The sequence below is a fragment of the Phascolarctos cinereus genome, unplaced genomic scaffold, assembly GCF_003287225.1.
Source record: "Phascolarctos cinereus isolate Bilbo 61053 unplaced genomic scaffold, phaCin_HiC Scaffold_7;HRSCAF=346, whole genome shotgun sequence".
Taxonomy (NCBI): Eukaryota; Metazoa; Chordata; class Mammalia; order Diprotodontia; family Phascolarctidae; genus Phascolarctos; species Phascolarctos cinereus.
The window spans coordinates 180,836,397-180,864,252 of NW_027556180.1; the positions used below are offsets into that span (position 1 = coordinate 180,836,397).

Below are 27,856 nucleotides of genomic sequence, written 5' to 3' on the forward strand. Positions count from 1 at the left end.
TCAGATACTTACTAGCTGTGTGACCCTGGGAAAGTCACTTAACCCTGTTAACCTCAGTTTCCTCAACTGTAAAATGAGCTGAAGAAGGAAATGGAAAGCCATTCTAGTATCTTTGCTAGGAAAACCCCAAGTAGGGTCACAAAGAGTTGGACATGACTGAAATGAGTGAACAACAATTCCTTTTTTATACCTGACTCATTGTTCTCTCTCTCTTGAAGCCCTAATCATCATTCAAGCCTTAGTTACAAAGTACTCCTTCATTAAGTCTTCCCTGAGTCCTTCAACCAATTGGGATTGCTCTCTCATCTGTACCGATAGTCCGTGTGTGTGTGTGTGTGTGTGTGTGTGTGTGTGTGTGCGTCCTATGTACTTACATTCTAATCTTTATTATAATTATTCCTGTTTATACCTAGTAAAATCCTCTTCTTGGCCTACAGGTGATCCTGGATTCTCAACATAAAGTACAAACCCTGACAGCTTCCTCCAAGCTGGAAAGTCTTTGAGCGTCATTCTCTGAACTCGAGTATGGAGAGCTTTGTTATCAAAGTGATTAATGTAACAGAAAAACTTTTTTAAGACCATCTATTAAATCATAGAGAAGCTATCATCTGTGGTTGTGGAAGCACTCACACTGGCAAAAGCATAGATCCCTTATGTATTGAAAAGAGTATATAGGTGCTTTATTTCCTGTATTAGACTGTAAGTTTCCTGAGAGCAGGGACCTTATTTTGTTTATGTCTCCCTCTACCACCCAGCAAAGTGCATCGTATAAAGAAAATAATAAATGTTTGTTGAATGAATGAAAGTCAAGAAGAATGAGTTCAGAGTGAGGAGGGAGAAGAAAGATGAGTTTAGTGGTGGGCATTTTGGATTTTAGGTGCAAAAAGTCACTCGGGTAGAGATGTATAGAATCCAATTAGAAATGGTAAAATGAAGTTCAAGAAAGACGGTAGACCTGAAGTTGAAAATTTTGGAGTTATGAAAAAGAGAGAGAGAGATGAGAGTGGAGGATAGAGGACAGAGGTTCCTTTTAGGTAACCCCTGCACTGGGAGGGAGCATAACACATTGGAAAAAACTTTGTACTGAGAATCAAGGCATTTGTGCCTCTGCTAACTTGTTAGATGACTGGGTAAGTCTAGACCTCTTTGGGCCTAAGGTTCATTATCTGGGAAAAGAGGAAAATAGATTAGGTAATATGATTCAGATGTCAGCTAGGTTGCACAGTAGATAAAGCACCGGGCCTAGTGGGCAAGTCACTTAACTTGTTTGCCTCAGTTTTCTCATCTGGAAAATGAGCTAGAGAAGGAAATGACAAACCGCTCTAGGATCTTTGCCAACAAAACCCCAAAAGGAGTTCCAAAGAGTCAGAAACAACTGAAAAAACAACTAAACAAAAAAATAATTCAGTAAGAAGGGATGTTCAATCAATCATAGTAGCAACTTTCAAGTATCTGAAGAGTTGTGGATGAGGGATTAACTTTGTTTTCTTTGGCCCCAGAAGATAGAACTGGGAGCAATAGGCTGGAAGTTAAAAAAAAAAAAGATGAATTAAAGCAAAAATGGAGCAATCCCTGCCCTCAAGGAACTTATGTTCCATAGGGAGAGACAATATGCAGAAACAACATGGTATAGTGAATGAGGCACTGGACTTGGAGTCAGGAAGACCTGGATTCAAATGCTGCCTTGGACACTTAATAGCTATGTGACCCTTTGTAGTCATCACTCAATTGCTCTGTGCCTCAGTTTTCTCATCTGTAAAATGAAAGGGTTGTATGCGATGGCCTTGTGTATATGTACATACACACATTTATTTTGCATGCATACATATGGATATATATGTAACATACTCCTTCCTTACTTCCACCTTTTAGAATCTCTAGCATCATTCAAAACTCAGCTTAAATACTACCATAAGAAACCTCTCCCTACGATCCTGACAAACACAGTTGACTAAGAACTGACAGAACCAGACCTGGTTTCGATTCCCAGGTCAATTAATTCCGTGGGGCTGACCAGACAAAGTCACTCCAGCTTCTGATTAACTTGTAAATTGGACTGTTGATTGTCATGCAAAATAACTTATCTGGTGAAACTGAAAGCTACCTAACCCCTCCCACCTGCAGCCCAGTCATTCTCTCTGCCTCACTACCCTATATAAACCTTGTTCCCAGCCCTCTGCTAGGATATCCCTGCACTTGCTCTGTGGCACTCCAAGCTGCAACACACTTGCCTCCATTATAGACCTCTATTTTTTGTATTGACTCTTTTTGTTAAAATTCAGGTGGACACTCCCATATGCTAGTGCAAGTACCTTATATTTATTTTGTGTATACACACACACACAGCCATCTGTACATAAATATATACATATATATATATATATATATATATATACACATAAATAATATATATACACACACGTATATATTTCATGTATTTGTTTTGGATGGTTGTCCTTCGTTCTTGAATAGGATCAAAATGACATCACTACGCTAGAGCCAAGCTGCACTGTGTCCAACTGTGGCTGATCACACCAATATGAGCTCAGAATGTTCTACAGGTCAGGCACATATAGTCCATGTGAACATTTGGCAGGGGGTTCTCCAAATCTGTGCATTTTGTGTTTCTTTTGAGCCACTTCAATTCTACTTTGCTCTTCACCTTCTCTGATGAAGGCTCACCATACTGGGCGGTCTGGTGCCAGTGAGAAACATTGAGAGTGTCCTTGTATTGCATATGTATACACACACACACACACATACACACACACACATGCGGTCATCTATATATGTGTATATTTATTTTGCATACATATATACTTGTATGTATATATATATATGTGTATATATATGTGTATATATGTATATATATATACACACATTTACACACATGTATCCATGCATATATCCAAGCCATACATATGTACAAGGAAATTTGAAGTGAGAAGAGGCACCAGCAGATGAGATCATAGGGATGGGTTAAGTTTTGAATGATACTAGGGATTCTAAAAGGTAGAGGTGAGAAAGCAATACATTCCCAGCATGGCTAAAAATCCTGTGTAAAGGCAGGATGATGGGAAATGTGGTACTGTGTTAAAGAACTGCAAAATGGCCAGTATGATTATACCCTAGAGTGTGTACAGGAGAAAAGTATGTAATGATACTCAAAAAGAATTGTGGAGCCAGACAGTAAAAGCCTTGAAATGGCAAAAACAGGAGCTTCGTTCTACCCCAGATGTAACAAAGAATCACTGGGGTTTACTGGGCAGGTAAGTAATATGCTCAGACTTGTGCTTTGAAAAAATCACTTTAGCAATTGTGTGGAAGATGACTTGGAGAGGAGACAGACTTTAGACCAGTAGACCAGTTAGGATGCAATAGCCCATGTAAGAGGTATTAAGTGCTTAAACTAGGGTGCTGGCTATGCTAGAAGATAGAAGAGAGATAGATGAGAGAGATATTGTGTAGGTAGAATGAACAAGGCTTTACAACTGATTGGCTATGTGGGGTCAGGGACCTATCCCTGTTTAATTTAATGTCACCTCCAACTATGCTTTAATTCCCCCTCAGTCATCAACTCCCTATTGCACTATGGGTCAGAACTAAACACTTCATGTTTTGATTCAAAACCTTTCATCTGGTTCTACATCACTCACTTATCTTGTCCAATTGCCCAGCCCATCCACCTCCATAAATCTACTCTTACCTCACACCTTCACCTAATCTGTCCACTTTATCTTCAGACCTGCTTTCCTGCCTACACCCCGTTCCTGGAACACCCTCCCCACCCCTACAATTTTCTCCTTTCCCTCATCCAATATTTACTAAAATTCCACCATAACTGTGAAACCTACCCTCAGTAGATGAAAAAGAGAGTGAATATTCTTGGCTATATCAATCTAAAAATGAAACCCTCATGGCCACCCTCTCCACCCATTACTATATGGTTTGCACTTTCTCCTTTGTTTTCACAATGTCAATTTATCAATTTAAAGCTGGTAGTTACTTAATCAAGCCTTGAGGCGGAGAAATAGGAGTGGTTTCCCTTCTCTTTTGCCTGACTCCTCTCTCACTTCTTCCTCTCTTCTCCATACTGCATCACCAAAAGTAGGGGAACAGGGAGGAAGTTAATTATGGATAAATGAGGCCAGGGGAGTTTTTCCTGAGTTATTCTTTTCCCACTCAGAAGTACTATAGTAATACTTTGATAAAATAATATAGTAATAAGTCCTACCAAAATGTTTGTAACATAACATAATATAACATAGAACTCCATGTCTTCACTGCTGAGATTATGTTCTGGAGAGTTCACCTATAGGGGGGAGAAAGACCCTTCTATACCAGACTAATTGTAAAGGCTGGAAAGAAATTAGGTGCCTAATGATAGTGAATGTTGGCAAAAGGTGTTGAGATGTGTGATGATTAAAAAAAAATCCTACGGTGTATGAGTATAATGGAATATTGTTGAATCTTAAGAAATTATGAGAGCCAGCTTTGGACTGAAGAAGACATAGGTTCAAATCCTGATATACACTAGCTATATGACTATGTGTAAGTCACAATTAGTCAGGGACCCAAGAATCATTATATATTGCAGAGGAGTTGCTAATATGCAGTGGTTGAGGGGTTTTCCATATCTTCCCAATTTGGATTTCCCAAAATGATGATCATCATAGAGAGGGAAGGAAGGAAGGAAGGAAGGAAGGAAGGAAGGAAGGAAGGAAGGAAGGAAGGAAGGAAGGAAGGAAGGGAAGGAAGGAAGGAAAGGAAGAGAGGAGGAGGGAGAGAAGAAGAAAGAAAGAAGGAAGGAAAGAAAGAAAGAAAGAAAGAAAGGAAAGAAGGAAAGAAAGAGGAAGAAAGGAAGGGAGAAAGATGAGAGAATAAGACAAATAGAGAAAATGAAAGAAAAAGAGAGAAGGACAAGGAAAAAAAGAAAGGAAAGAAAGAAGGAAAGGAGGAGGGAAGGAAGGAGGGAAGGAAGAAAGGAAGGACAAATATAAAGAATTCAAAAAACAAAGAAAGACACATGTAATGATACAGTTTGAAGAAAATAGAACAATATACACACTCACTACAACTATCCATCTGTCTATATATTGAAGAAACTCGAACTCCATATCTAGGTAGGCACCATTTCTTCAGTGTAAAAGTCTTAGGAAATTGCCTAGAGGGCTGAGGTAACAAGTGACAGTGAGAGGGGGTTCTCAGTTCTCACTCTGCAGCTAGGTTCCAGATAATCCATTTCTTAGATATAAGTGATCTCTCCCTTATTTCTTCTCTTACAGCTAAGAAATGGATTATCTGGAACCTAGCTGTAAGAGTGAGAACTGGAAACCCCCTTTCACTGTAACTTGCTACCCTTGTGCCATTGATTCCTGTTAATTCAATAAGCAGTTGTTAAACACCTACTATGTGCTGAGCACTGGGGATACAAGTCAAGTTAAGTCAACAAGCATTTATTGTATAGGCACTGTTCTGAGCACTGGAAATACAAATATAAATGAGAAAGACAGACCCACAAGGAGTTTTCATTCTAAGGGAGGAAGATAACACACAAATGGAGCTGAGAGTCTGGGGGGAATGTGGGGAGGTACCCTTGTGAAAAGTATGCAGCAGAGTCAGAGAGGAGAGAAGATCAAGTATGTCTGGTCTGAGATACAAAAATAAAAAATATATACAGTTCCTGTCCTCCAGGAGATTACATTCTTCCAGAGTAAGCAACAGTAAGAAAAAAAAATTGGCTTTTTTTGGTTGTTGTTCTGTTCTGGTTTTTGCTTTTGTTTTTGTTTTTGTTTTTGAGGGAAGACTGTGAACTAGGTTATTTTGAGGGAAGTGCCTGGAGGAAGATTGGAAAGAAGATTGGGAAAGGCTTAGGTGGTGGCACTGATATTAACATACCTGAATGGAGGAAGGCCAAACTAGCACATGTAAACACACACACACACACACACACACACACACACCCCTCTGTCACAGGACCACACCCATGAAATTAGCCCTGCCCTAATGCAGGAATGAATTCAATCCATATCAATAACACCTTGAAACCATAGTTACTTCTTTTGGTTGGAGAATAAATCTCTACAACTGGGGGCAGCTGAATCAGAATTACTGACAATGACAATCAGTCACCATAAATCCCCCCGGAATAATTTCCTAAAATATCACATGTAGGAGAATTATACTTTTGTTTTAGGTCATCAAGACTTGTTCCCAATTAAGCAAGACAAATCTGTTTAACCTGAATTTTAGACGATGAGGAAATGTCATATATGTTAATGGTGAATGTAATTAGATGAGAGAAACATTATTTGTCTGACTTAGTATGCATTTTGTTTGCTGATTGGCATAATAAATAATAAGACTTCAATGAACCTGTCAACGCATTGATAAGTATGGATAACAACAGCAGCAACAAAAAATAATGTAATCTTGAGAATAACTGAGACTGTATTTTATTTCATCTTTATATTGTAAAAGTGAGGCAGAAGGAGTGTTGGAAGACCAGGAACTTTTCAGAGAAGGGAATTTCAGAAGTCAAGATCATGGAATTAGCACAATTATGGGTAATGCTATGGTCTAAAGTGTGACTCTATTGAGCAGCAGAGTATAAGTCACAGGGGATAAAGAGGTTGATGAACTAAGAGACCAGAGTGTTTCAGAGGTCATCAAGTTCTACTGAAATCCCCAAGTATATGGACAGGGTTTAGAGTAGAAAGGAAGATTTGGAAATAAGTACTGATCTGTGCAAGGGAAAAGATAACCTGGAGTCTGGTAGATGACTTCCAAAAAGATATGCATAATAATGATACAGATGGAGTGAACCTCAGAAGAGAAGTTGTTGAGAAATGGAACACAAAGGATAGTCTGGAAGTGGCATCGAGAAACAAAGGCTTTTTCTATCCGTTGTCCTGACCCAGTGTGTAGAGGGGCATGAGAAAAACAACAACAATATTGAATAATGAAGATAATGGCCAAGCAGACAATGTGTTCTGGAGGGAGTTAAACTTCCTAACTGCAAAATTCTGGAAAAGGGTATGAAAGGAAGAAATCTAAGGTAAAAAGATATAATTTTTATGGTATAATGAGAATTCCAGAGAGCAGAACGAAAGAGCATGACATAAGAGGAATAAGTGATAAAGGAGAGGAGGTTTGGGGTGGAGATGGATAAGGATGAGAAAGCATGGAGTAGTCATAGGAAAAGTGGTTTCTCCTTAGCAAACAGCAATTTTGAATCACAGGTTTATGATAGGAGGAAGAAGCAGATTAATTTAACAATATATAAATATGTCAAAAATGAGTTACGAAAACTATGATATTTGGGATTGAGAGAATGAATGGCTCAAGGTGTGGAATATGACTCTAATTTTTGAGATTGATTTTAAAAAGGATAATCATGCTCTCCCTTGGGCTTCATGGTCCATAAAGCATCATGAAATACCAGAAAGAAAACTAGGCTTAGAATCAGAACACTGGGATTTGAATGCTGATTTATGAGCCAACCTCTCTCTACTTTTAAAATGTTTTCCCTCCTTGTTCACTGAACTTAAGGGGGGAAAAAATCATAATCTTTGTAGAAAATTAGTCAAGTAAAGCAGAAGCTTGATGACCAGTTGGGTATATGGTAAAATAGTTTTCTGTTTAGGGATGGGTTATATTATATGGTAGGCAACATAATGAAATGGAAAGAACTCTTGATTTGGACTCAGAGAACTTGGGATTAAATTGGATTAAATCCTAATTTATTTAGCCTTTGTGACCTTGGATGTCATGTCATTTCTCTAGGCTTCAAATTCCTCATCTGTAAAATGCAGGGATTGAACTACATGCCCTCTAAGTTCCTTTATAGTTATAAATTTCATACCATACCATCCTATGAACTGAAATGTCTTTAAATTCAGATGCTATAAAACCATAGTGGGAAATTAATAAACGTTTGTTGAGTCACACTGAATATTCTTCTACAGTTTCTGCAGCACTTTCATATATACTTAATCCTCACTAATAAATTTAAATTCATATTAAATTAATCAATATAAAAGAATAAATGTACTTACCCTACTGTACAAGTGTACATTCCTTCATCAATCATTTTAATTGGCCAAAATTCTATAGCATCATCATTAAAAATGATCCTCCCACTTGAGCTCAGGGGCACTGTTCTATTTGGTCCATAGCGTTTTGACCATCTGACAGTATGGTTTCGATAATGATGATGATCAGTAGACAGGCAGCATTTCAAGTAATAAGGTTCACCTTCCAGTGCAGTTATGTGATCTCGGAAAACACACAAATCTTCACAAAAAAAGTAGAGTTAAATGGGAAATGTGGTTAAAAAGTAAAATGCCATCTTAAAAAAAAGTTAAAACAAACAGGTAATAGAAAAATTACATTAGCTAAACAAAGGAATTCTAGAAGGCAGAGCTATTTCCAGAGGTGTTCAAAGATACTCCAGGGGCTTACTGGCCTCCCACTAATTAGATTATGTACCTGTCTCCTTCTCCCTCAATATTCTGATGTAGCTAAAATCAGGTTAAAATAAGTCTCAAGGATAACCTTGAAATGAAATCCCAAAAGGGGTAGAGCCTGACAGGTTTATATACAGCATCATTGAATCCAATCCTTCATTTTATAGATGAAGAAACTGAGGTAGTGTGGTTAAGTGACTTTCCTAAATCACAAAAGTCATACATGGCTGAGTGAGGAGTGGAATGTAGATGCTAGGACTGAAAACTAGAGGTCTTTCCTGCTATCTTTGAAAAGGGGAAGAATCTTATCACCATGGGAGAGTATTCCTACCCACTTTGCTTTGCTATTAGAGTGGGACAAGGGAAATGACAGGCAGCCATCTGTGGGTTTCTTCCCTACAGTCACCACCATCCTAAACCAGGCACAGAGAAAGGCAAGTGTATATCTATGTGAGTATGTGTGTATATTGGAGGGTGGGGAGGATTGTATAACCAAAAGTATGCATGATTTATCCCTTCTAAGGAAATTAACCACTCCATGACTTCTATCCATTCCCATAGATAATCAAGACTTAATTAAATGAAAATGTGCTCTTTATGTCCTCTGATCACACTCTTAATCTATCTGCCATCACCTGTCTTTCCTATGGCTGCCATCTTTTTTTTCCCCCTACAACCTTTTTCCAGTTCAGGTTAAAAAACAAGGACTCCTCCAAATACCGAAAATATAGGTTGCCCCGAAAGTCTTAGTGCAGCTTTAAAGTTAACTTAAAACAGCACCAAGACTTTCTGGACATCCTGTACACCTTCCCCTCCACTGAAACTACTAAATTCTCTCAGATTAGTACTACAATATTCCTCTCAGAAGTTCAGCCTCTTTGTTTTGAAAACTGATCTATTATTAAAAAGGGTAGAAATGTCCAGCCTGAGGTTTTCAAGAAGTCATGCTATGTATCCTGTAGTCCCTTGTGACCTATTTATTCAGGGAGTCTGACTAAACTTGCCCCAGATCCTAGCTTCCTAGAACTGGAAAAGTCTTTAATAATCACAAAGAGTTACAAAGGAAACAGAAAAATAAAAACTAATTAGTAATAAGTTGTAATAAACTAAGTTAAAATAAACTAAGTAATAAATTTCTTCTTTGTGGTGAAGGAATGCCTAACATCAAAGCATTAAGGCATTAACTAACCATGTTGATTAGTTAGTTACCAAGGAGAAGGAGCTGAAATAAAGTACATTGAAGATACTGCCTACCAATGATCATAAACATTCATCTTCTCCAAGGTCAAGGGATATTCTAATATTCATCTAATAAAAACATGACCAAAGTGACCCCTAACAGCATCCTAATTGTATGATCAATTTAATTGCATGTGAAAGTCTGTTCATTTGATGTCTGTGTCAAGACGGATTAAGTTCAACACTTAAATAGGAAAGTATATGCTTAAATCATCCAAGAGGCAGAATAAAGAAAAACTTATAAATGGATTATGGACTCCATGGAGGGAGTTTATTGAATACATACATTATGATACAAGCACTTACCTGGGGTGCTTCTCTCCATAAATACCAAAAATAAAACGACCAGGACTCTCAAAGGCATTTTGGATATTCAAGATTTTCCTGCAAAGATAAAATAATAGTGGCTCAACTAATGTGCTCAGACACATCTTCCTGAGTTCAAAACTGGCCTCAGAGATTTCCTAGCTGTGTGACCCTGGGCAAAGCACTTAACTTCTGTTTGCCTCAGTTTCTTCATCTGTAAAATGAGCTGGAGAAAGAAGTGGCAAACCATTCCATTTTATCTTTGCCAAGAAAATCCCAAATGAAGTCACAAAGAGTCAAAATATTTTTTAATGTGTCCTCAAGGTAAGGATGATCTGTGTCTGAACTCATTAGTTGAACCACTATTATTTTGCCTTTGTAGAAAACATATCCATAACTTTACAATCACAAGAATTAACTCCTATTTGCAGTTGAATAAACAACAAAGAAGACAGAGAGAGAGAACAGAGAGTCAGAGAGAGCCAGAGAGACAGAGACAGAGAGGAGAGGAGAGAGAGAGAGAGAGAGAGAGAGAGAGAGAGAGAGAGAGAGAGAGAGAGAGAGAGAGAGAGAGAGAGATTGAGAGAGATGGAAGGAGCTTTAGAAATTAAAAAATTTGACCTCGTTTCAGAGCTGAGGAAGCCTAGACCCACAATGGTTAAAGTAATACATGAAGTCACACAGTACTAGCAAAACAGTTAGGTCATGAACAGAATCCTACCCCGCCAAATACAGTTCATTACACTACATTGCGCTGTGAAGTAGCTTCCCAAGGAATCAGACAACTAATAACTTCCCTGGGCCTGAATTCCAACTGATTCTGGCTCTATCCAATAATCTTTTTACCAGGTGCGATTGAAGGAAATTCTAACTGTAATCTCAGTGTACGTTGCCGCATTACAAGGAACTTTCCTAGCGGGTGCAAGGACAAATGGGGACAAGGAGAGGCTCCTCACCTAGTATCTATCCAACTCCTCCTGGTGAGTAGAATGAGCAGGTAAAGTGTCAGTTTTACTAGTGAAGCCTTTGCCTCCCCAGTTTTGGGTACCTACTAACGTTCCCAGCACAAAGTTGCATCACAGATCAGTCTCCCCGCACCCCCGCCCCAAGAGGAAGGGTAAAGTAAAATCTTTTGCTTACCTTAAAAGAGGTATCCTTGAAAAGTGAGGTAAGGGGGCGGGGGAGAGGGTGGAGTGTAAGGAGATTACCCTAAGTGCTTTCGCAAGGGTAAAGATTTGGGGGTGAAAAAAGTACAAGAAGCTATCTGGATACTCCCAGAAGAGGCTGAGATAAGCAAACAGAAAACGTATGACCCTGGGGGAGAAGAAAGATAAAGGCAAATCAGCGGAAAAAATGAAGGAAAGAAAAAGGGGGAGGGTAACTTCTCACTTTAGGCAATAGTGAAAGTTTGGTTGGGCTGCAGATACCGAGCAGGAGGAAGGAGCCTTTGCTGAGCTGGGAGACGCAGAGTCTGGCTGGGCTGCGCGCTCGATCTATCCTTCTCTGTCTCTGCTTCTCTCTTTGCCTGAGCACAAGTGAGCTGCTTTGGCTAGCCAGCCCTGCCCGCAGGCCTAGTCTGTCGAATTACCTGCTCCAGCGAATAGCTAACGCGGCCATGCGCTCCCTCCCCCGCCTCGAAAAGTCGCCCCAGCCCAAGTGGCTTCCCTGGCCACCCTTGCCCCGCTGGGAGGTGGGGTGCGCCTAAGACTTCTCTCCCCACCTTCAGTCCAACAGAACGAGTGGGCTGGGGTGGCGTTTAACAATCTTTTACGGATGAGTGTCTTCACTTCTTTTGCTTTAACAGATTCTTAAGCGTGGAAGTAAAAAAGTCTTGGTTTGGTTTTTCGTTTTTCGTTTTTTGGTTTTTTGTTTTGTTTTGTTGTAAAAGGAAACGCAGAGTGATTATTGCAATGCTTCATAGTGAAAGCAGTCTGGAGAAGAACAGGGGAAGAAATTTAACAACAGCTCAAGAGAGGTGGGGCAGACTTGAAAACACTGCTTCAAGAGTTGTGGAAGGAGCCCTCCTCTCAGGAAGAGGTTGGGTTATGGCTTTGGTTCAGCCCAAACTGGTTTTCAGAAGCATGTTTTTTGGTCATAATTTTAAACGCAGCCTTCCTGCTGACAGAAGATTTATTTCTGTCCCACAACTATAAGATCTTGCATTCCACCTTTTTGCCTCTTTGACTTCAAAGTAGTCTTTCAAAGGGTACCTTCAAAGACAAAGGAAAAGAATCAAAAGGGATAGTGAGTTGAGGACTTTTCTCCCTTCTTGACATGGAATTAAATTCACAATGCAAAGCCCAAAGGCCATTTACCTTGTCGTTTTCTACCCTTTCTGCAATGTGCTGAACATCAATTATATATTCTTTGAAGTACTTTTCTGGGTGGCTTGCCGTAACTAGAACCTGGTACAGTGTGGTAGCTTTATATGATGCTAAAATTCTGTTTCCTCCACAATCATGATTATGAATCAAGGCTACCAAGTAAAGCATTATACCAAGTACAATAATAACGGCATCAACAGGAGCCACAGCAGTAGTGGTAGCAACAATTTAAAGTTTTTGAGATACTTTACATGCATCAATTATCTCATTTGTGCCTCTCAGAAACCCTGTTAGTATGGGGCTAATATGATTTCCAATAAACAGAAACTCCTGTTCTACTATTAGAGCATGTTCTGATGAACTTCTCCAAAACCACGTGACCTAAAATATACTTTATTCCAGTACAATCCCTTTAGGCATTACACACCTCCATTTTGAGAGCATGGTTGGGTTCCCAAGAAGCCTAAAACCATTCTCCCCTGACTCTTTCCTCCTCTTCTCAGTTCCAAGTATTGGAATCTTCAATGCAATTCAATACCTCTTTCCAGAGTCCACATGATAGACCACTCTGGGACCAAAACGCCCATTTCTAGATAACAGGTGGAATGTATGTGGATGTTATGTAACTGGTTCTAGTTGGCTAACCATAAGGCTGTGTAGCCAAAACTGTCAGCATCTTCAGAGAGGTCTGAGTTGATTTTGGGCCACCTCTTTGCTTCATTTGAGTCTAGGAGAGCTTGATGAATCTTCTCATAAGACCTAGTGAGAGATTATGTTGCAAGGGGAAAAATCTCAGAGGCTTTATCCTCTCTGAAAATATATTACCTTTCAAAACAAGCCTCTGCCCTTGGACTTTGTGAGGAATGATTCATTTGGACCCCTACTGTATTCCAATCAGTATTAATCAGTTTGATATTTCACATAAATCATATAGGGATAATTAGATAAGATTGGTTCTTATAGTAGGCCTTTATAGCAGGCTTCAGACTTTAATGTGAGAAGTTGATTTGTCGAAGACCCCTACTCTGTTCCAATCACTATCCATCAATTTGATATGATTATAAGTTCTCAATATTTGGCCCCAAAGATGCACATGGTAAGCTCGCTTGCCTAATCATAGGTAATTAGCTAGCGGCGCCCCCATCCCTGTCTTTCCTTGTCATGGTGACCAAACCCAGCATGGCAGAGTTGAGTCAACTATATGGAAAGTCTCCCCCCAATTTTTTCTTCCTCTGGGCCAATTTCTCTTGTCCAACATGAGCAGGTGTCTATCTTATGTCCACCTAGTCAATAGAGATGCCCTATCCTTCACCCATCTTATGGTCACCTTATGACTACCTAGTCAGTGGAAATATTTCCTGCCTTGCCCAACCTGTGACCCTGCTGATGTATTGTTTTGCTTATTTTAGTTTATGTATCATATATTAACCAATGGAATTATTCTGTATCTAGTACAGCTGTTCTTTAATGTTTTAGATTATCTAACCCTATAAAAATAGGGCCCTACATGGAGGGGGCATCTCAGATGGTGAGGAAGATCTGAGGTCCACTTCATTAGAGGGGACCACGGACCCTTTAATAAAGTTCTATTGGCTCAGAGCTCTGCCTCAGTTTCTCTTATTGTAAGTTGGAGAATTTTTATAGCCACTTTAATGGCGACTCCAGATGGGACAGCAATGCAAGGGACCCAAAGAGGAAGTGCATATCAGGTCGAATTTCTGTGAATGGCTCCCCCACAGATATCAGCCCTGGGAGGCTGGACTCCCCTCTCTGTCTGCACCCAAATTCTCTGAGCCCAGGTAAGTCTTTTCAAGATTGGTGAGTCTACCTTGATTTACCCTAAATTAATTTTCTTTGAGAAGGGTCCCTGATTGGGCTACAAGGGACTATTTGAATTTGTGACTAATCTGTCTAAATTTATAAGCTCTAGAGCACTCAAATTCTGTTTTTTAAAAATCACATGGCCATAATTTTAACTTTTAAACATAGGCTACTGTTTTTTTTCCCCCTCCACTTTTCTCACTTTCATTTTGTGAAGACCAGAGAGATTCAACAGTGGAATTGCTAGTTCCTCACTTTCAGCCAACTAGCCACCTAGCTAATTTTAAAACTTCTTGTTGGCAGGGTTAAAGTAGATTTTTTTTTGTCTTTAAATTCTTTTAGCAAGGAGTAATTAAATAATTCTTGTCATCAATAGAGAAATCTCTCAAATTGGGTTGAGAGAGAATTTTGGGGGCTTTAGGGGAGAGATTCCAGACCTCTACGGTAAACTGTCAAGGCTGTGACCATGCTGAGAGCAATCCCACCCTCTTTTGACCTGAGAAGTAGGCTTATTTTAGTTTTACAGATATGAGGAAAGGAAAAGGATTTTTCATTTGTATTTGCTTAGGATTGTCAGAGATAAATTTTCACGAAGTTTTAAAGGAAAGTAGATATAAATTTTGCTGAACGCTCCCCCCTAGTTAACCGGTCTTAGAAGCCTAGAGTTTAAGCCTGGAAATTAAGAATTGAAACTATTGGAGAAATCGCCAAACAAATCCCTGAATATTACAGTGTTAACTGCAGGAAAGACGTCTATCCAGGTGGAACTCAGGTGGGTAAGAAAGTATCCCCCTTGCTTCATATTTGAGGGAAATAATCGCCAATGCCTTCAATTGGAGAACTTCTTAGAAGGAATAGCCAGAAAGGTATGTATCTCTAATTCTATTCTCTCAAGGGAAGTTACTCAGAAGAATGTCATTCCTGGTCACCGACACCTACAGGAGAGATGGGGTTGGGCATAAGAGAAGAAACGCATCCTATAGGATCCCCATTAGGACAGCCTGGGAAAAGAGTGGACTCCCTGTCCAGGGGGCTGAGGATAACTAAACAAAGAGCTATTAAGCTGTGTAAAATTTGGTTTGAGAAGACAAAGAGTTTGGGGAATTGTTCTGGCTAAAACATAGAACTTTCGACTACTTAGAAAGTTATGGAATTTTATTGAATAACTTCCCAAATCAGCTTAGAACAAATGAACTATTGATAGTGCTAAATTCTTCATCATTCTCAGTTTTTCTTCCCGTGATTATATTTTGGCAAAAAGTCTAGAGGAATAGAACTTTAACCAGCTCTTCTATTAGGGACTTGTTCTAAAAACAAAGCACACTTTAAATGGGTGAACCCAATTGGCAAATTAGGCTAGTGTAATTTGTGTTGTTATTAAATTACATGTTTTGTTAATAAGATTTTATAAGCATTAACATAATTAGGATACAGAAGAATTATCTTTGGCTAACAGCAGACCTCAACCAAAAGATGGTCATAAGTTCTATACTTAATAGAGGAGACATGTAGGATCTTGACTTCAAAATCTCCTACAAAAAAACTTAGGAGAAGCTCAGGACCGATTTAATGTTGTATCTTGTTATATATTATGTGTGTCTGTTTGAAACTAAGTTTAGGAATAGTGGATTCTTTATTTCAGATAAAAAAGTACCTTATACAATCTTTTAACTTGATCCACCAAAAGAAATAGGCTATCAAAAAAAGTATTAAAAAAGGACAAATCTTTCTTTTTTCTGTTTCTAACACTGGCCATGTTGGAGATTGATGAGATGAAAGACAGATACAGAAATCAATTGAAAACTAAGATACAAAAAAAAAAAATTCATTGAAAACTAAATTTGTGAAAAATGAATAGTCAAATTTCTTTCACTCCTAAATTGTCACCTGGAACTAAGTGTTGCATCAAAAGAAATGAAGAGATGTGGGCCGGGTGAGTCAGTGAAAGACTAAGCTGTTTATTATTCTGAGGGTCCAGTTTAAATAGTGAAAGCTAATCACCCCCCACCCCACCCCCAGGCCTTTGACTAATCCCAGCCCTAAGGTGTTACTTTAATTATACACACCTGCTTGCTATCAAGGTTCAAGGATAGGTCAGAGTATTCTAACACCTCCCAGGCACAAGAAATTGGCGAGCCAAATATTCTGAATAATTAAGCCCTCACAGGTAAGAAAAGGAAAGAGTCAAGTTCTAACCTAAATTCCTTATCCCATATTAGACTCTTCAGCTCTGGCCCTCAATTCCCCATTTTTGTTTTTGAAATTGACTTAAGGTGCTGAACATCTATACCCAAAGACTTGAACCATGATTTACCCATTGCTATAAATAATATAACAAGCAACGTTGAGATATAACAAGCAATGTTGCCCATGAAAACAGATGAAACAGTAAAGCAGGTACCTTTTGAAATATATTGGTTAGGCCCAATTTTCCAGAATTTCTCAGGCTAGGTTCTAGGGCTGAGTCCCTGGGAAATTACTGTTAGCAAAAGACAAATCAAAATCAAAGATCTCCAATAAATTATACCTTCCAGGCCAATGCTCTGGTATATACAATAAGTGACACAGAGGATGCAATCCCACATAGCACAAATCAAAATCAAAGATCTCCAATAAATTATACCTTCCAGGCCAATGCTCTGGTATATACAATAAGTGACACAGAGGATGCAATCCCACATAGCACAATGAAGCTGTTGCCAAATGACATTGATGAGACAATAAGTGATACAAGGGAGACAATGTCCCAGATCAAAAATCACCTCTATGCTGAAACATATTGGAAACATACTGGCTTTCCCTTTGTCATGGTATAATCCCCCTGTAAGGTGGTAAGTAATGCAAGCATAACTCTTCCTGTACAATGTCAGTCATTTTAGCAATGTGTCCTGGGGTTGATTCTTCCCTTAAGAAGTCACATCACAAGGTAGAAGATAGGAGGCTTGATTCTGACCAGCTTGTCCTTGTAAAATGAAAGAGTACATTGTACAGGCACTGAAGAAAAACAACTCCTCAAGGCTGCAGAGGAAAATGAGAGTCAATGCTTTAAACAAACTTCGGGGTGGTCAACTGCAGCATGCTCATCATTTGTAATAACGTCTGTGTTGTCCTCCTCCGTTGTCTCGGACGTTCCCTTCTTGTTCTTTTGTCTCTGAGCGTCTGAAGTTTCTGGGTCACTTCAAGCACAGGTCCAGATGTTCCATTCAGGAACCCATATTGGTCTTTCTGTGCCATCTGGAAAGACAGAAGCATATACCCTCTTCCCCAGGTCAACAATTTATCTGGCCCAAACCAATAACTGGTTTTTGGGTCCTTTCACATGACTCTCTTGAGTCTTTTGTTCTTCATTATTATCTTTCCCATAAGCCTTAAAGTGTTTTTCAGCCAGGGTATAGCCTTCTCTATCAGGTGTAAGAAAATTTAGAGCATAAACCGCTTGTGCCAATTGTCTTTGTGGCCTTCCCCTTGCTTCTCCCCCTTTTTGCTTTTGAAGAAACATTTTCAGGGATCTATTTTTCGTTCCACAATTACTTGTAGGGTTATATGGGATCCCAGTGATGTTTTATTTTGAAAAGCATGAAAAACATTCCATTATTATTTTTCTCCCTATATTCAAAGGGCAGTCAATGCCACTAGACTGGTTAGAATTAGTGAAAACAGATGCATTATCTGTGGTGTCTCATAGCAGAATGACTGATTTTAAGATTGCATTTCATGTATAAATTAAGCAAGCATGGGCTGCTGGCGCACCTTATATTTAGTGATCTTACATGCATGCTGGCAAAATTTCTTCCTACACTTTGGAGGCACTACAGGCCTTTTTATCCAGCTACTGGTTATATAAGATACATGCAGAATGTTAATGCAGTGTTGTAATGGTAAAATGTGTGAAGTGTTGCTAATGGATATAACTGATAACAGATTAAATGTGCCTGACAAAATCTTGTACAACACACAGTATGTTAGGTTTTTGACTATTATGGACTTCAGTGGAATAGTCTTTAGATATTTCAAGCCTTTTGTTTTACTTACACAATGGTGCTCTATTCTGTGTTTTTTCTCCTTTCCAAGAGGCATTTGAACACTTGTATTATATATTACATCCAAAGGAGTCCAAATGCAACTGGCTTTTCTAAAAACTTTTGTTCCACAGTCACTGTATGATAGTTAAATTTCCACTATATTTCTTCTCATCTTGAAATATTTGTTTTACACACTCTGTGCTGACTTGGACCAGATAAGTCAGTAAAATATTACAAAAGATGAATTGATTCCACATTGCCTTTGGAGTGTATCTGTATCCAGATAAAGTTTTAACAGCTTTAATTTAAGCTAATAAAAACCAGGGACTTGCCATTCTCCAATAGTGCTTCTACATCAATGACTTCCCTGTGAAATGGTCACTTGCCATGAACTTCCATTTATAACTTTTTCCAATGGATTTGATCTTTGTATTTGTGCAGTGGCTCAGTGAAACAGGTTGCCATGAGTTGATATTTTAACCAATAAACAAGTGCTTTTAACCAGAAAAAAAAATCTAACCTGAAAAATTTCCAAACATCCTAAAGACTCATTGTAATGAAATTCAATTTCTCTAAATTCACAGTAGGACATGTCACTCATAGTGTCATTGTATTATTTAAATGCCTTGAAGTATGTGCAAAGAATTCTTTGTTGGCCATTTGTCTGCTACCTACTCTTTGATATGTTTGGAGAGTGTACTTCGGTTGTGCTGATAAGAACACCCATTCTAAATTAACAATTAACAAACGGTGAAGAAGAACTACTCAGAACTGCCATCATATACACGAATAGGTTCTAATAACAAAACCCAAGCTTCCTGAGCAGATGCCGTATTCAGGATAATTCTTTATTGTTGGAGTCCTAGTCAATGGTGTTACTTTCTTGTTAACAATAGGTGGTAGTTTAAGTACAATTTCATTATCTACTCTATCATCATTCATTTCAGCTGCTTGAGCTTTCCTTCTCTCTAAAAATGTTGGTGAATAAATGGGTGTGGGGCCCTGGCTGTTTGCAGAATTAAAGACAGCATCTGAAACACTCATTCTTTCCCTCTTGGGTAAATCAATTGTAATTGTTCTTGCAGCTGTGTATATGTTCTGGAAAGACATTTAGGGATTACATAACAAACTCTCCTATAAAATAAGGCTTTTTTTCCTTTTGAAAAACTTGAGATGCTTCTGAAAGGGCAAAACTCAAACAGATTCAGGAGTAGGAGAAAGCATGATGTTTCCTATACAGCTTTCCCAACACCGTTCTTGGAGGGGTGAAATAAGTCTATAACAGTGGACAGATAACTCGAACTATTTTTTCCACCTCGTGACAAGGTACACACTATAAGAACCATAACCAGCTCCTAATTTTTGTGCTTATACCTCCACTATTTGTTAGTAATAAAAGTTTTGAAAACTGCTTTTCCATTCTACTTGGGACAGTGATGCTATAAAGCATGTAAAGACTAGGAATAGGAGAATTTTCTTTCAGCTGTGAATGAGTTCTTGTAAAACTTACCAAAGAAACCTTTCAAAATCTGTTGTTATTAAAGTCTTTTTCTACTGTTTTCCCTCTCCTCATTAAAAAGAGGGAAAAATATCCTATGTACAAGTGAATCACCTTTTGAAAATCATGTTTTTAAGCAAAAACCTAAGCTGCCTGTACCTCTTGTTTTGTTGTTAAAAGTTTTTGATTTCTGTTCCTGTCAAGTGTTCCATAGTATTAGGTATCCCTATTCTGGACTTTATTGTATCTTCTGGTAATATATTATTTTGCTGACATCTAAGTTCAATCATTGAGTATTTAAAAGTCCCTCTTTGTGGTATCCAATAACAATTCTCTTTTTTCCAGATGTTTTTAGTTGATCTACTTTAATCAATTCTTTACAAAGATGTACCTTCTGGCTGCTTAAACCACGTAACTATAACTGGTCAATACTTTTCTAAGTTCCCAAAGGTTTCTTAACATGTTTTTCTGTTTGAGATCTTCAATATCCTCCACTTTCCTGACCTCTTTTTGATGGCAAATATTGGAGAGTTCTATGTGTCCTGCAGCTAATTGTTCCTCTGCTATTTGTTGAAAAGCCCTGATTTTTTTCTAGATTAAGGGGCCACTGGTCCACCCACATGGAAGTCCCTTAACAGTTCCAAAATGAACAATTTCCCAATTTCTTAATGATTAATCTCAAAACCTCAGAATCTATTAATATGTTTTTACCTATACAAAACTTTTCACAGTAAGTCTTGGCTGGCCAGGCCTAGACCCACAAGGAAAGGAATTTTACGATTTGTTGCTTCCCTAGCTGCAGCCCCCAAAAGTCTCTTGCTGCATTTAAAATCCTATAAGGTACAGTTACATACAGAGACACACACCAACACACAAACTGACAGGACAAATACAATACATAGTGACACAGTGCACACTTAATGACACAGAGAGAAAGAATTAGAGACTTGTTAGAAAACCCTTAACATGAATTAGCTATTATTATTGTTATTCTGAGGAATTTAAAGGGGAAATTGCAATTGTTCCTGTAATTCTGTGTATCTCCCTATTAACCCCTATTCTGATGTTATATTTTACTTGTTCTTGACATTGTTCAAAATATTCTGACTTCCAAATGAAATAATCTCTAGGATCAAGACATATCTTTACTATAGAATACCAGTCATATGGGGCTAATGCTGTATTGGATCCGTAATTAACTGAAGCCTGTTTTAATTCCTTTAACAATTTAAATTCAAACTGTCTATGAACTCTAATGTTTGTACCCGAGTTATTTACATCTTCCTCCTCATGTACTGGAAATAGCATGGTTTTTGGCACAGCTGATTTTAATTCCATGGGTACTTTCTGTCCTTTCCTCTGCTTTTATGATTTCTTCTTCTAATATCCCTTTACAATGTGTTTTGTGGCTTTTTTGATCTTTATTCGTCTCCTCACTATCTTCTCTGTATGAGCTTGATCTATGTGAAGGTGAGGATCTTAATGGTGCCGAAGGTGTGATAGGTCTTGCATATATAACCTCCTCATCCTCTTCTGCAATTCTAAGCTTCTCATCAAATACTCTATTCATCTCTTCTTCCTCTGTTCCCACCCCCACATCTGCCTTAAGTACTTTTGTTGTTAATAGTACTTTCTCTGGAGGAGTGAGACATATTTTTAGCACTTTCCAAATTGAGAATGTAGCTATGGAGAATGCACTTGGACCTACTTCCTTGTAGTGCTCACTCATTTGTCGGCCCACCATTTCCCATGTTTCTAAGTCTATTGTTCCTTCTGGAGGGAACTACGGGTAGCATGTTTCTACACATTCCAAAAATTCCTATAACTGACCATCTGTAATGAATAAACCTCTTTCTTTCACTATTTTCTTGAAAAGTTTTAGATAATATTCTCTGTCTTTGCTTCCGCTTTGTGTTTGACCCATACTTTCAATTCCAGGCACTCCTCCTAAAACCGAAAGTAAGTGCGTGTGGCCGCGGCACTATTCTTATACTCGAGCCCTTTTCCTTTTCTTTTCTTATGCTCCTGTTACCGAACCTTTTTCCTTTCCTTTCCCCCATATCCCCACTTCAGCCTGGTGTCCTTTTAGCCCTGAAACTGCTAAAAGATTGGGTGTTGTGACCGTAGCTCTCTTTACCTTGATTCCACAGTGTTGAGCCGCCAAGGACTTTGCCAAGGGTTTTCTTTTCTCTGGAGTTCCCAAGAGAACCACTCCTCTCCTACCCTCTTCCAGGTCCCTGTTCATGGTGCCATCTGTCGCCCACGACAAAGTATTGCATCAAACGGAGGCATGTGAAATGAAGAGATGTGGGCCAGGTGAGTCAGTGAAAGACTGAGCTGTTTATTATTCTGAGGGTCCAGTTTAAATAGTGAAAGCTAACAATCACCCCCTGAGGCGTTCATGACTAATCCCAGCCCTAAGGTGTTACTTTAATTATACACACCTGCTTGCTATCAAGGTTCAAGGATGGTCAGAGTATTCTAACCTCTCAGGCATGAGAAATTGGTGAGCCAAATATTCTGAATAATTAAGCCCTTACAGGTAAGAAAAGGAAAGAGTCAAGCTCTAACCTAAATTCCTTAGCCCATATTAGACTCTTCAGCTCTGGAACTCAACACTAAATTACAATTTGAATGTTTTTATAAAATATTTTGATGAGCTTGTAAGGGTACTACCAAACTCTCTAGCATTTAGTGAAAACAACAACAAACAAACAAAATTCACAGATCAGTTATTCCTTAAAAGGGACTTTTATAACGACTAGGGATTGACTTAAAACTGAAGTTACTTTTTTTTCTGGCTTTGTGGGGTTTTTAAAAAATTTTTTTAATACTGAAGTTTGCATTTTAAGAACTGTCTTAATAGTTGTAAGATATGTTCAGGAGAGATTCGGTGAAATAGGAATTCAGGAAGGTGTTAAAATAAGAAAAACTTAAGAAATAGTATAGGAAAAATTAGATTAAAAATCTTGTGTGTTTAATTGATTCCACAACTCAGAATTTAAAGAGGAAACACATTTGCTAAGCCTGAAGAAGTTCAGTTAGCCAATCTCTAAGTCTTAAGTTTTGGACTATCAATCTGTGAAATTGGTTTTAATTTTAATGTAGAATAAAGATATACTTAAAAACTATACTTAAAGTTGGGATAAGTTTATCATAGGAAGGAATTTTTATTGTTACTAGGCAGAATAAGGAAATTTTAGATCATCTTCAAAAAAGAATAAAAGTGGGTAGAATTGGAGCTTATTTACCCTCCTATCGTTTACTGCTTTTAAACAACCAACCAAGTCCTGATTAGAGGTGCCAGATAGAAGGTGATTTCCAAAGTGCTCCCAGAAAAAAGGAAAAGCTTGTTTTGAAATTTAAAAGCAACTGAAAGTAATTGAAGTTTAACAACACAACTGCAGTTCAAGTCAATTGTTTAGGTAAATTAAAACACAGTAAAACTTGTGTTAAAATTAATTAGTTTTCAAATTACATAAATAAGGCTATATGTAATAAGGGAAAGAATAATTGAAGTAGAATTAAACAAGAATATGTATACATAAAAATAGATATAGGAATAAATTAAGTGCATGCACACCTAATAGAGGTGCCATCTGTTGGGGTTCTCTTAGTCTTATAAGCCTGGACACCAAGTCCATGACTGGATCTCCAGAAGCCTTTCATAAAGGCTGAAGGGGATCAAATCATGTGACTCTTCAGGACAGAAATAGGGACCCCCTATTTCTCTTACCCTAAAATATAAGGAATAATTTAGTTTACATAAAAAGAGGAAAAAGGAAAGGGCAATGCTGCTCCAGTGTCTATGACTGGAGGAGCAGGACACTGTGATTCCAGCTGCAGAAAGTAGGGGCTAGTAGTGGAGCCCAGTAACCCTTTAATAGGAGAGAAGGGGCCTGAGTATCTTTCATGGTATTAGGGCTGATGAGAGCCACACTAAGGCTATTTTGAGCAGCTCACAGTGATAGGGGCTTTGCAAGTAAGGATGGCCAGTCTGAAAGCCATGAAAAGCCATAAATTATAGTAGTCATCAATGATCAAGGGTGCTCAGATTGGAAAAAAAAATTAAAATGAGCATATGGCTTGTAAAAGTACAAAATACTGAAATTTTGAGAGGGAAAGCCAGAATTCACACATTATTTAAAAGAACAAAATAAATGGACTTAATTTTGAGTGATTTGAAAGGAAATAGAGAAAAAGTTACACCCTGAATCCTTCAGAAAAGTACGATCTCTATCAGTTAGTTTTCCAGTGGTACGATTTCTGTTAAATCCCTGTGCCATAGTTGGGCTTTGGATGATCCCTTTGGGCATTGTCAAAATAACTGGAGGAATGCCTTTCCAGCATGAAAAAGGTCAACTTTGAGAAGATTGTCATCCTGCTTACTGAAATCTGTGACACCCTAAAATGAAGAACTTGTGCTGAGCGAGTTGTTTTTGTTTATTTGCCTATCGCTTATAAAAACTAGGAGATTGTAACTAATTCCAATTGCCCAAAAGCCCTTAAAGAAATTGATATTAACTGTACATTTGTAACCACTAAAGAACCAAAAAGACGTTTGCTAGAGGAATTAAGCAAGTTTAAGAAAGAATGATTAGTGTTGTATAAGGAAATAAGGATAATTTTTATCCCACAAATGTAATGTTCACTACTTGTTTACCAGTTTTAAAGCTCACTTGAACAACAGCAAGAATGTTGACAAAGATATCTCCATCCTGTTTTGCTTAAATTCCATATTCAAATCCAGCATTCTCTGGAAAGTCCACCAACTTATTTTTGCACCTCTGGACCACCATCTCTTGCCCATCACAAGCAGGTGACCATCTTATGACCACTTAGTCACTGGAGATATCCAATGCTTTGTCCAACCCATGACCCTTCTCCTTGCCACCTGATATATTATTTTTTAGCTGATGCATCATTTTTGGCTTTCAAAACAAGGTCTATCAACCAATAGAATTTTGTTTTTTGTGTTGTCTCTCCAGACTGCCCATGTCCAGGTATTAAACTCAATATCAAACCCTATAAAAATAAGGTCCTGGAGATCAGGCGTATCTCAGATCATGAGGAAGATCTGAGATTCACTTCATTACAGGGGGCTCTTTAATAAAGTGCTATTGGCTTGGAGCTCTGCCTCAGGGGTTTTTCTTGCAGATCTGACAATTTCAGACCCCACATATTTTTGTTTATTTTTTTTTCTGTGGTAGGTGAAGTGAGTATAGAATCTTTAACCTTGGTCAGAGCAGATGGCCATAGGAATCCAGGAATTGAAATGGGTTTTACAGCCAGCTCAGCCTCAATGTCCTGAGTAAAAAAGAGACCTCTTTGGGAGTGACCATTGAGACCCCAGACCCATGTAAAGACTGACAAGGCAGTCACACTACATTTGTACATGAACTCAACAGGATTAATAGTTTGTAAGAGCTGAGCTAAGTTATGAGATTAATTCCCAGACTGAGATGGTATAGGGGCAATTATGCTTCTTCATTATTAGGGGAAATGCTTCTACTTTTTTTATATCATAAATAAATATCCCTTTGTAAAAGCTACATGAAGTTAGTTGGTTAAATGGAAAAGGGATACTAGTCAAACGCCCTTAAAAATGGAAGGATACAGCTGGTCAGGGCTTGAGTTGATGGCATTAAAGTCACCCGCCAATCACTTCAGGTGCTGTTTTGGGGTGGTGACCTCTACAATAATAAGAAAGCTCAGAAGGGAGAAAAGTTTTGGGGAAAAATAATGAATTCTGTTTGCACATATTGAATTTGAGACACCAATGAAACAACCAGTTTGATACGTTCAAGAAATAGTTGGTGATGTATGACTATAGCTCAGCGGAAAGATGGTTGGAAATAGAGATTTGGGAAGAAGTAAAGATGACAGTTGAACCCATGGGAGCTGATGAGATTACCAAGTGAGATGTTTTAGAGCAGGAATCACCAAACTACAACCCATGGGTCAAATTTAACCCATACCTATTTTAGTACAGTCAGAGAGTTAAGAAGGTTTTTTACATTTTTAAACAAAGTATTATTATAACACAACAACACTCATTCATTGACATTGTCCATGGCTGTTTTCATGCTATATTGACAGAGTTATGTCGTTAGAACAGAGACTGTATGTGGGTGCTTTCTTTGCTATACGCAGCACTATAAATAGCAGTGACCCAGTTATAATTTGACAGCATATTGGAATACAGCATTTTTTATTCTTATTACCATCCCCACTTCATACCCATCATATCAAAACAATAAATGGGAAGAGGAAGTTATTACAATTTTTTGAGCTCCTGGCTGAGATTGAAATTTTTCTGAACAAGAACAACCATCCTTAATCACTAGTATTGAACAGTAATGGCTTTGGAAATTAGCTTTTGCTGCCGGCTTGAGAGAGTTTCTTAATGAAATTTAAACTAAAATTACAAGACAAATCAGTATTCATGCATATATGGTAAAGCAATTTGATAATTGAATCACAAGTAATGTCAATCTGCTTCATAGACTTCCCATGTTGTCCGAAGTTAAAAAAAGAAGCGTGATTTCCATTCCCACACAAATTTGCAGTAGATATTTTTCTGAATTCAAACTATACTTCTAGCAATTTTTTCAGATCTCAATGAAAGTGCAAGAAGAAATTTCCTTATTTCAAAATCCCTATGCAATTAACTTGCACCTAATCTTCAATTAGAAACAATTAATCTGCAATGTAATGACCACGTAAAAAGAAAACAGCAAGAGAAGAATCTAAAATAATTCTTCAAAATACCTTCCAAGTGATAAATATCTTCAATTAAAATCATATGCTCACATCAGTTTTTGTTAATTGATATTGATATCAGTATTTTTTTAGTAGTTATCTATGTGAAAATATTTTTGAAGATGAAATACATAAAATCTCATAACATATAAACATGTGTTTTGATGATAGGGAACATTAATTTTGAACCCCATTTAAGCAAAAAGCTATCCTCCCAAAAAAGAATTCCATTCTCAGTAGATTATTACAAATATTGTGGACAATTGTAGACAATATTACAAATATTGTACTCAGTTATTATTATATTTTGAATTTTGTCCAAAAATTGTGGAAATTTGTTTGCTGTCTTGTTATATAGGTACTTCATTTTATTCCAGGCAGCAAAGTGGGGCAGAAACTACAGTGCTTAGCTTGAAGTCAGGAAGACTTATCTTCCTGAGTTGAAATCTGGCTTCAGACACTTATGAACTGTGTAACCTTGGGCGAGTCACTTAACCCCATTTCTCTCAGTTTCCTCATCTGTAAAAATGAGCTGGAGAAGGAAATGGCAAACCACTCTAGTATCTTTGCAAAGAAAACCCCAATTGGGGGCACAAAGAGTCAGACATGACTGAAAACAACAACAAATATTCTCCATTTGCCTCTTAGCCTACAAAACCTAAAATATTTACTATCTGCCCCTTTACAGAAAATGTTTGCTAAGCACAGAATAAAAAGAGGAGGTCCAAGACTGAGAAGATGAAAATCCACATGTAGTGGATGTGACAAGAATGAAGAATGAACAAAAGGGATTGAGAAGGTGCAGTTGAACAGATAGAAGTAAAACAATCAAGAGAAACACAAAGAAAGAACAGAGGCGGAGGGTACTGTGGTTCTCAGGATCTGCCTCCAGATGAGGGTGATGGTGTGGCAGCTTGTAAGATGGCTTCCTAATTTTGCTCTTTTGCTTTTCCTCTCTGAAGTGTGCTAAGGACACTCCTTTTCCTGGATTCAGTAAGGCGTTTGATGTGGAACTAGGTTTTATTTGTTATTTCTGCTTCCAAACTGATCCTTTGAGAGCTTGGAACAATTCAGTTGATTGAAATGGATGAGAACTGTAGCATCAGAATGTCTTCCCATCTATTCTAGGTCATCTAATAAAGGGAATATATAAGAATTTACCTGAAGTCCCAAGAGCTATAGGGTTATTTGGGCCTAAGTGGATATTAACTTATGGAATTATGTATGGAGAGACCTTCTGAACTTGCCTTCAAGGTAAAAGCAAGATAAAGTTAGAATCAATTGAAACCACATCAGTACACAGAGTAGTAGCCAATTACAGATTACTTCCCTAGAAGTCATGTCTATAAACTGATGCCATTACTAAGAAAATAGCCTCGGCTTATTTTTTCAATTAAAGGATCAAAAGCCCTCCAA

The 27,856-nt window shown here is 38.0% G+C and overlaps 1 protein-coding gene and 1 long non-coding RNA gene across 6 annotated transcripts in view; one reads left to right on the top strand and one right to left on the bottom strand.

Moving 5' to 3' along the window:
* IL18R1 (interleukin 18 receptor 1) overlaps positions 1 to 11,970 on the bottom strand; it is a 48,245-nt gene extending 36,275 nt beyond the window's left edge. The window contains exons 1-4 of one of the 5 annotated variants that reach the window (XM_020987887.2): positions 11,734 to 11,967; positions 11,154 to 11,327; positions 10,014 to 10,091; positions 8,058 to 8,295 (exon numbers count right to left, since the gene is read on the bottom strand). In XM_020987887.2, coding sequence (XP_020843546.1) covers positions 8,058 to 8,295; positions 10,014 to 10,071 — 296 coding nt within the window. In that variant the 5' untranslated portion in view covers positions 10,072 to 10,091; positions 11,154 to 11,327; positions 11,734 to 11,967. Of the gene's footprint in view, positions 1 to 8,057; positions 8,296 to 10,013; positions 10,092 to 11,153 lie in introns of all 5 variants that reach the window. The other 4 variants (XM_020987886.2, XR_002324801.2, XM_020987889.2 and 1 more) reach the window with 4 other exon arrangements.
* An 8,881-nt stretch (positions 11,971 to 20,851) lies between these two features.
* LOC144454883 (uncharacterized) lies at positions 20,852 to 27,856 on the top strand. Its single transcript, XR_013483430.1, has 2 exons — positions 20,852 to 21,994; positions 27,129 to 27,856. It is a non-coding gene; the product is annotated as an uncharacterized LOC144454883 (long non-coding RNA).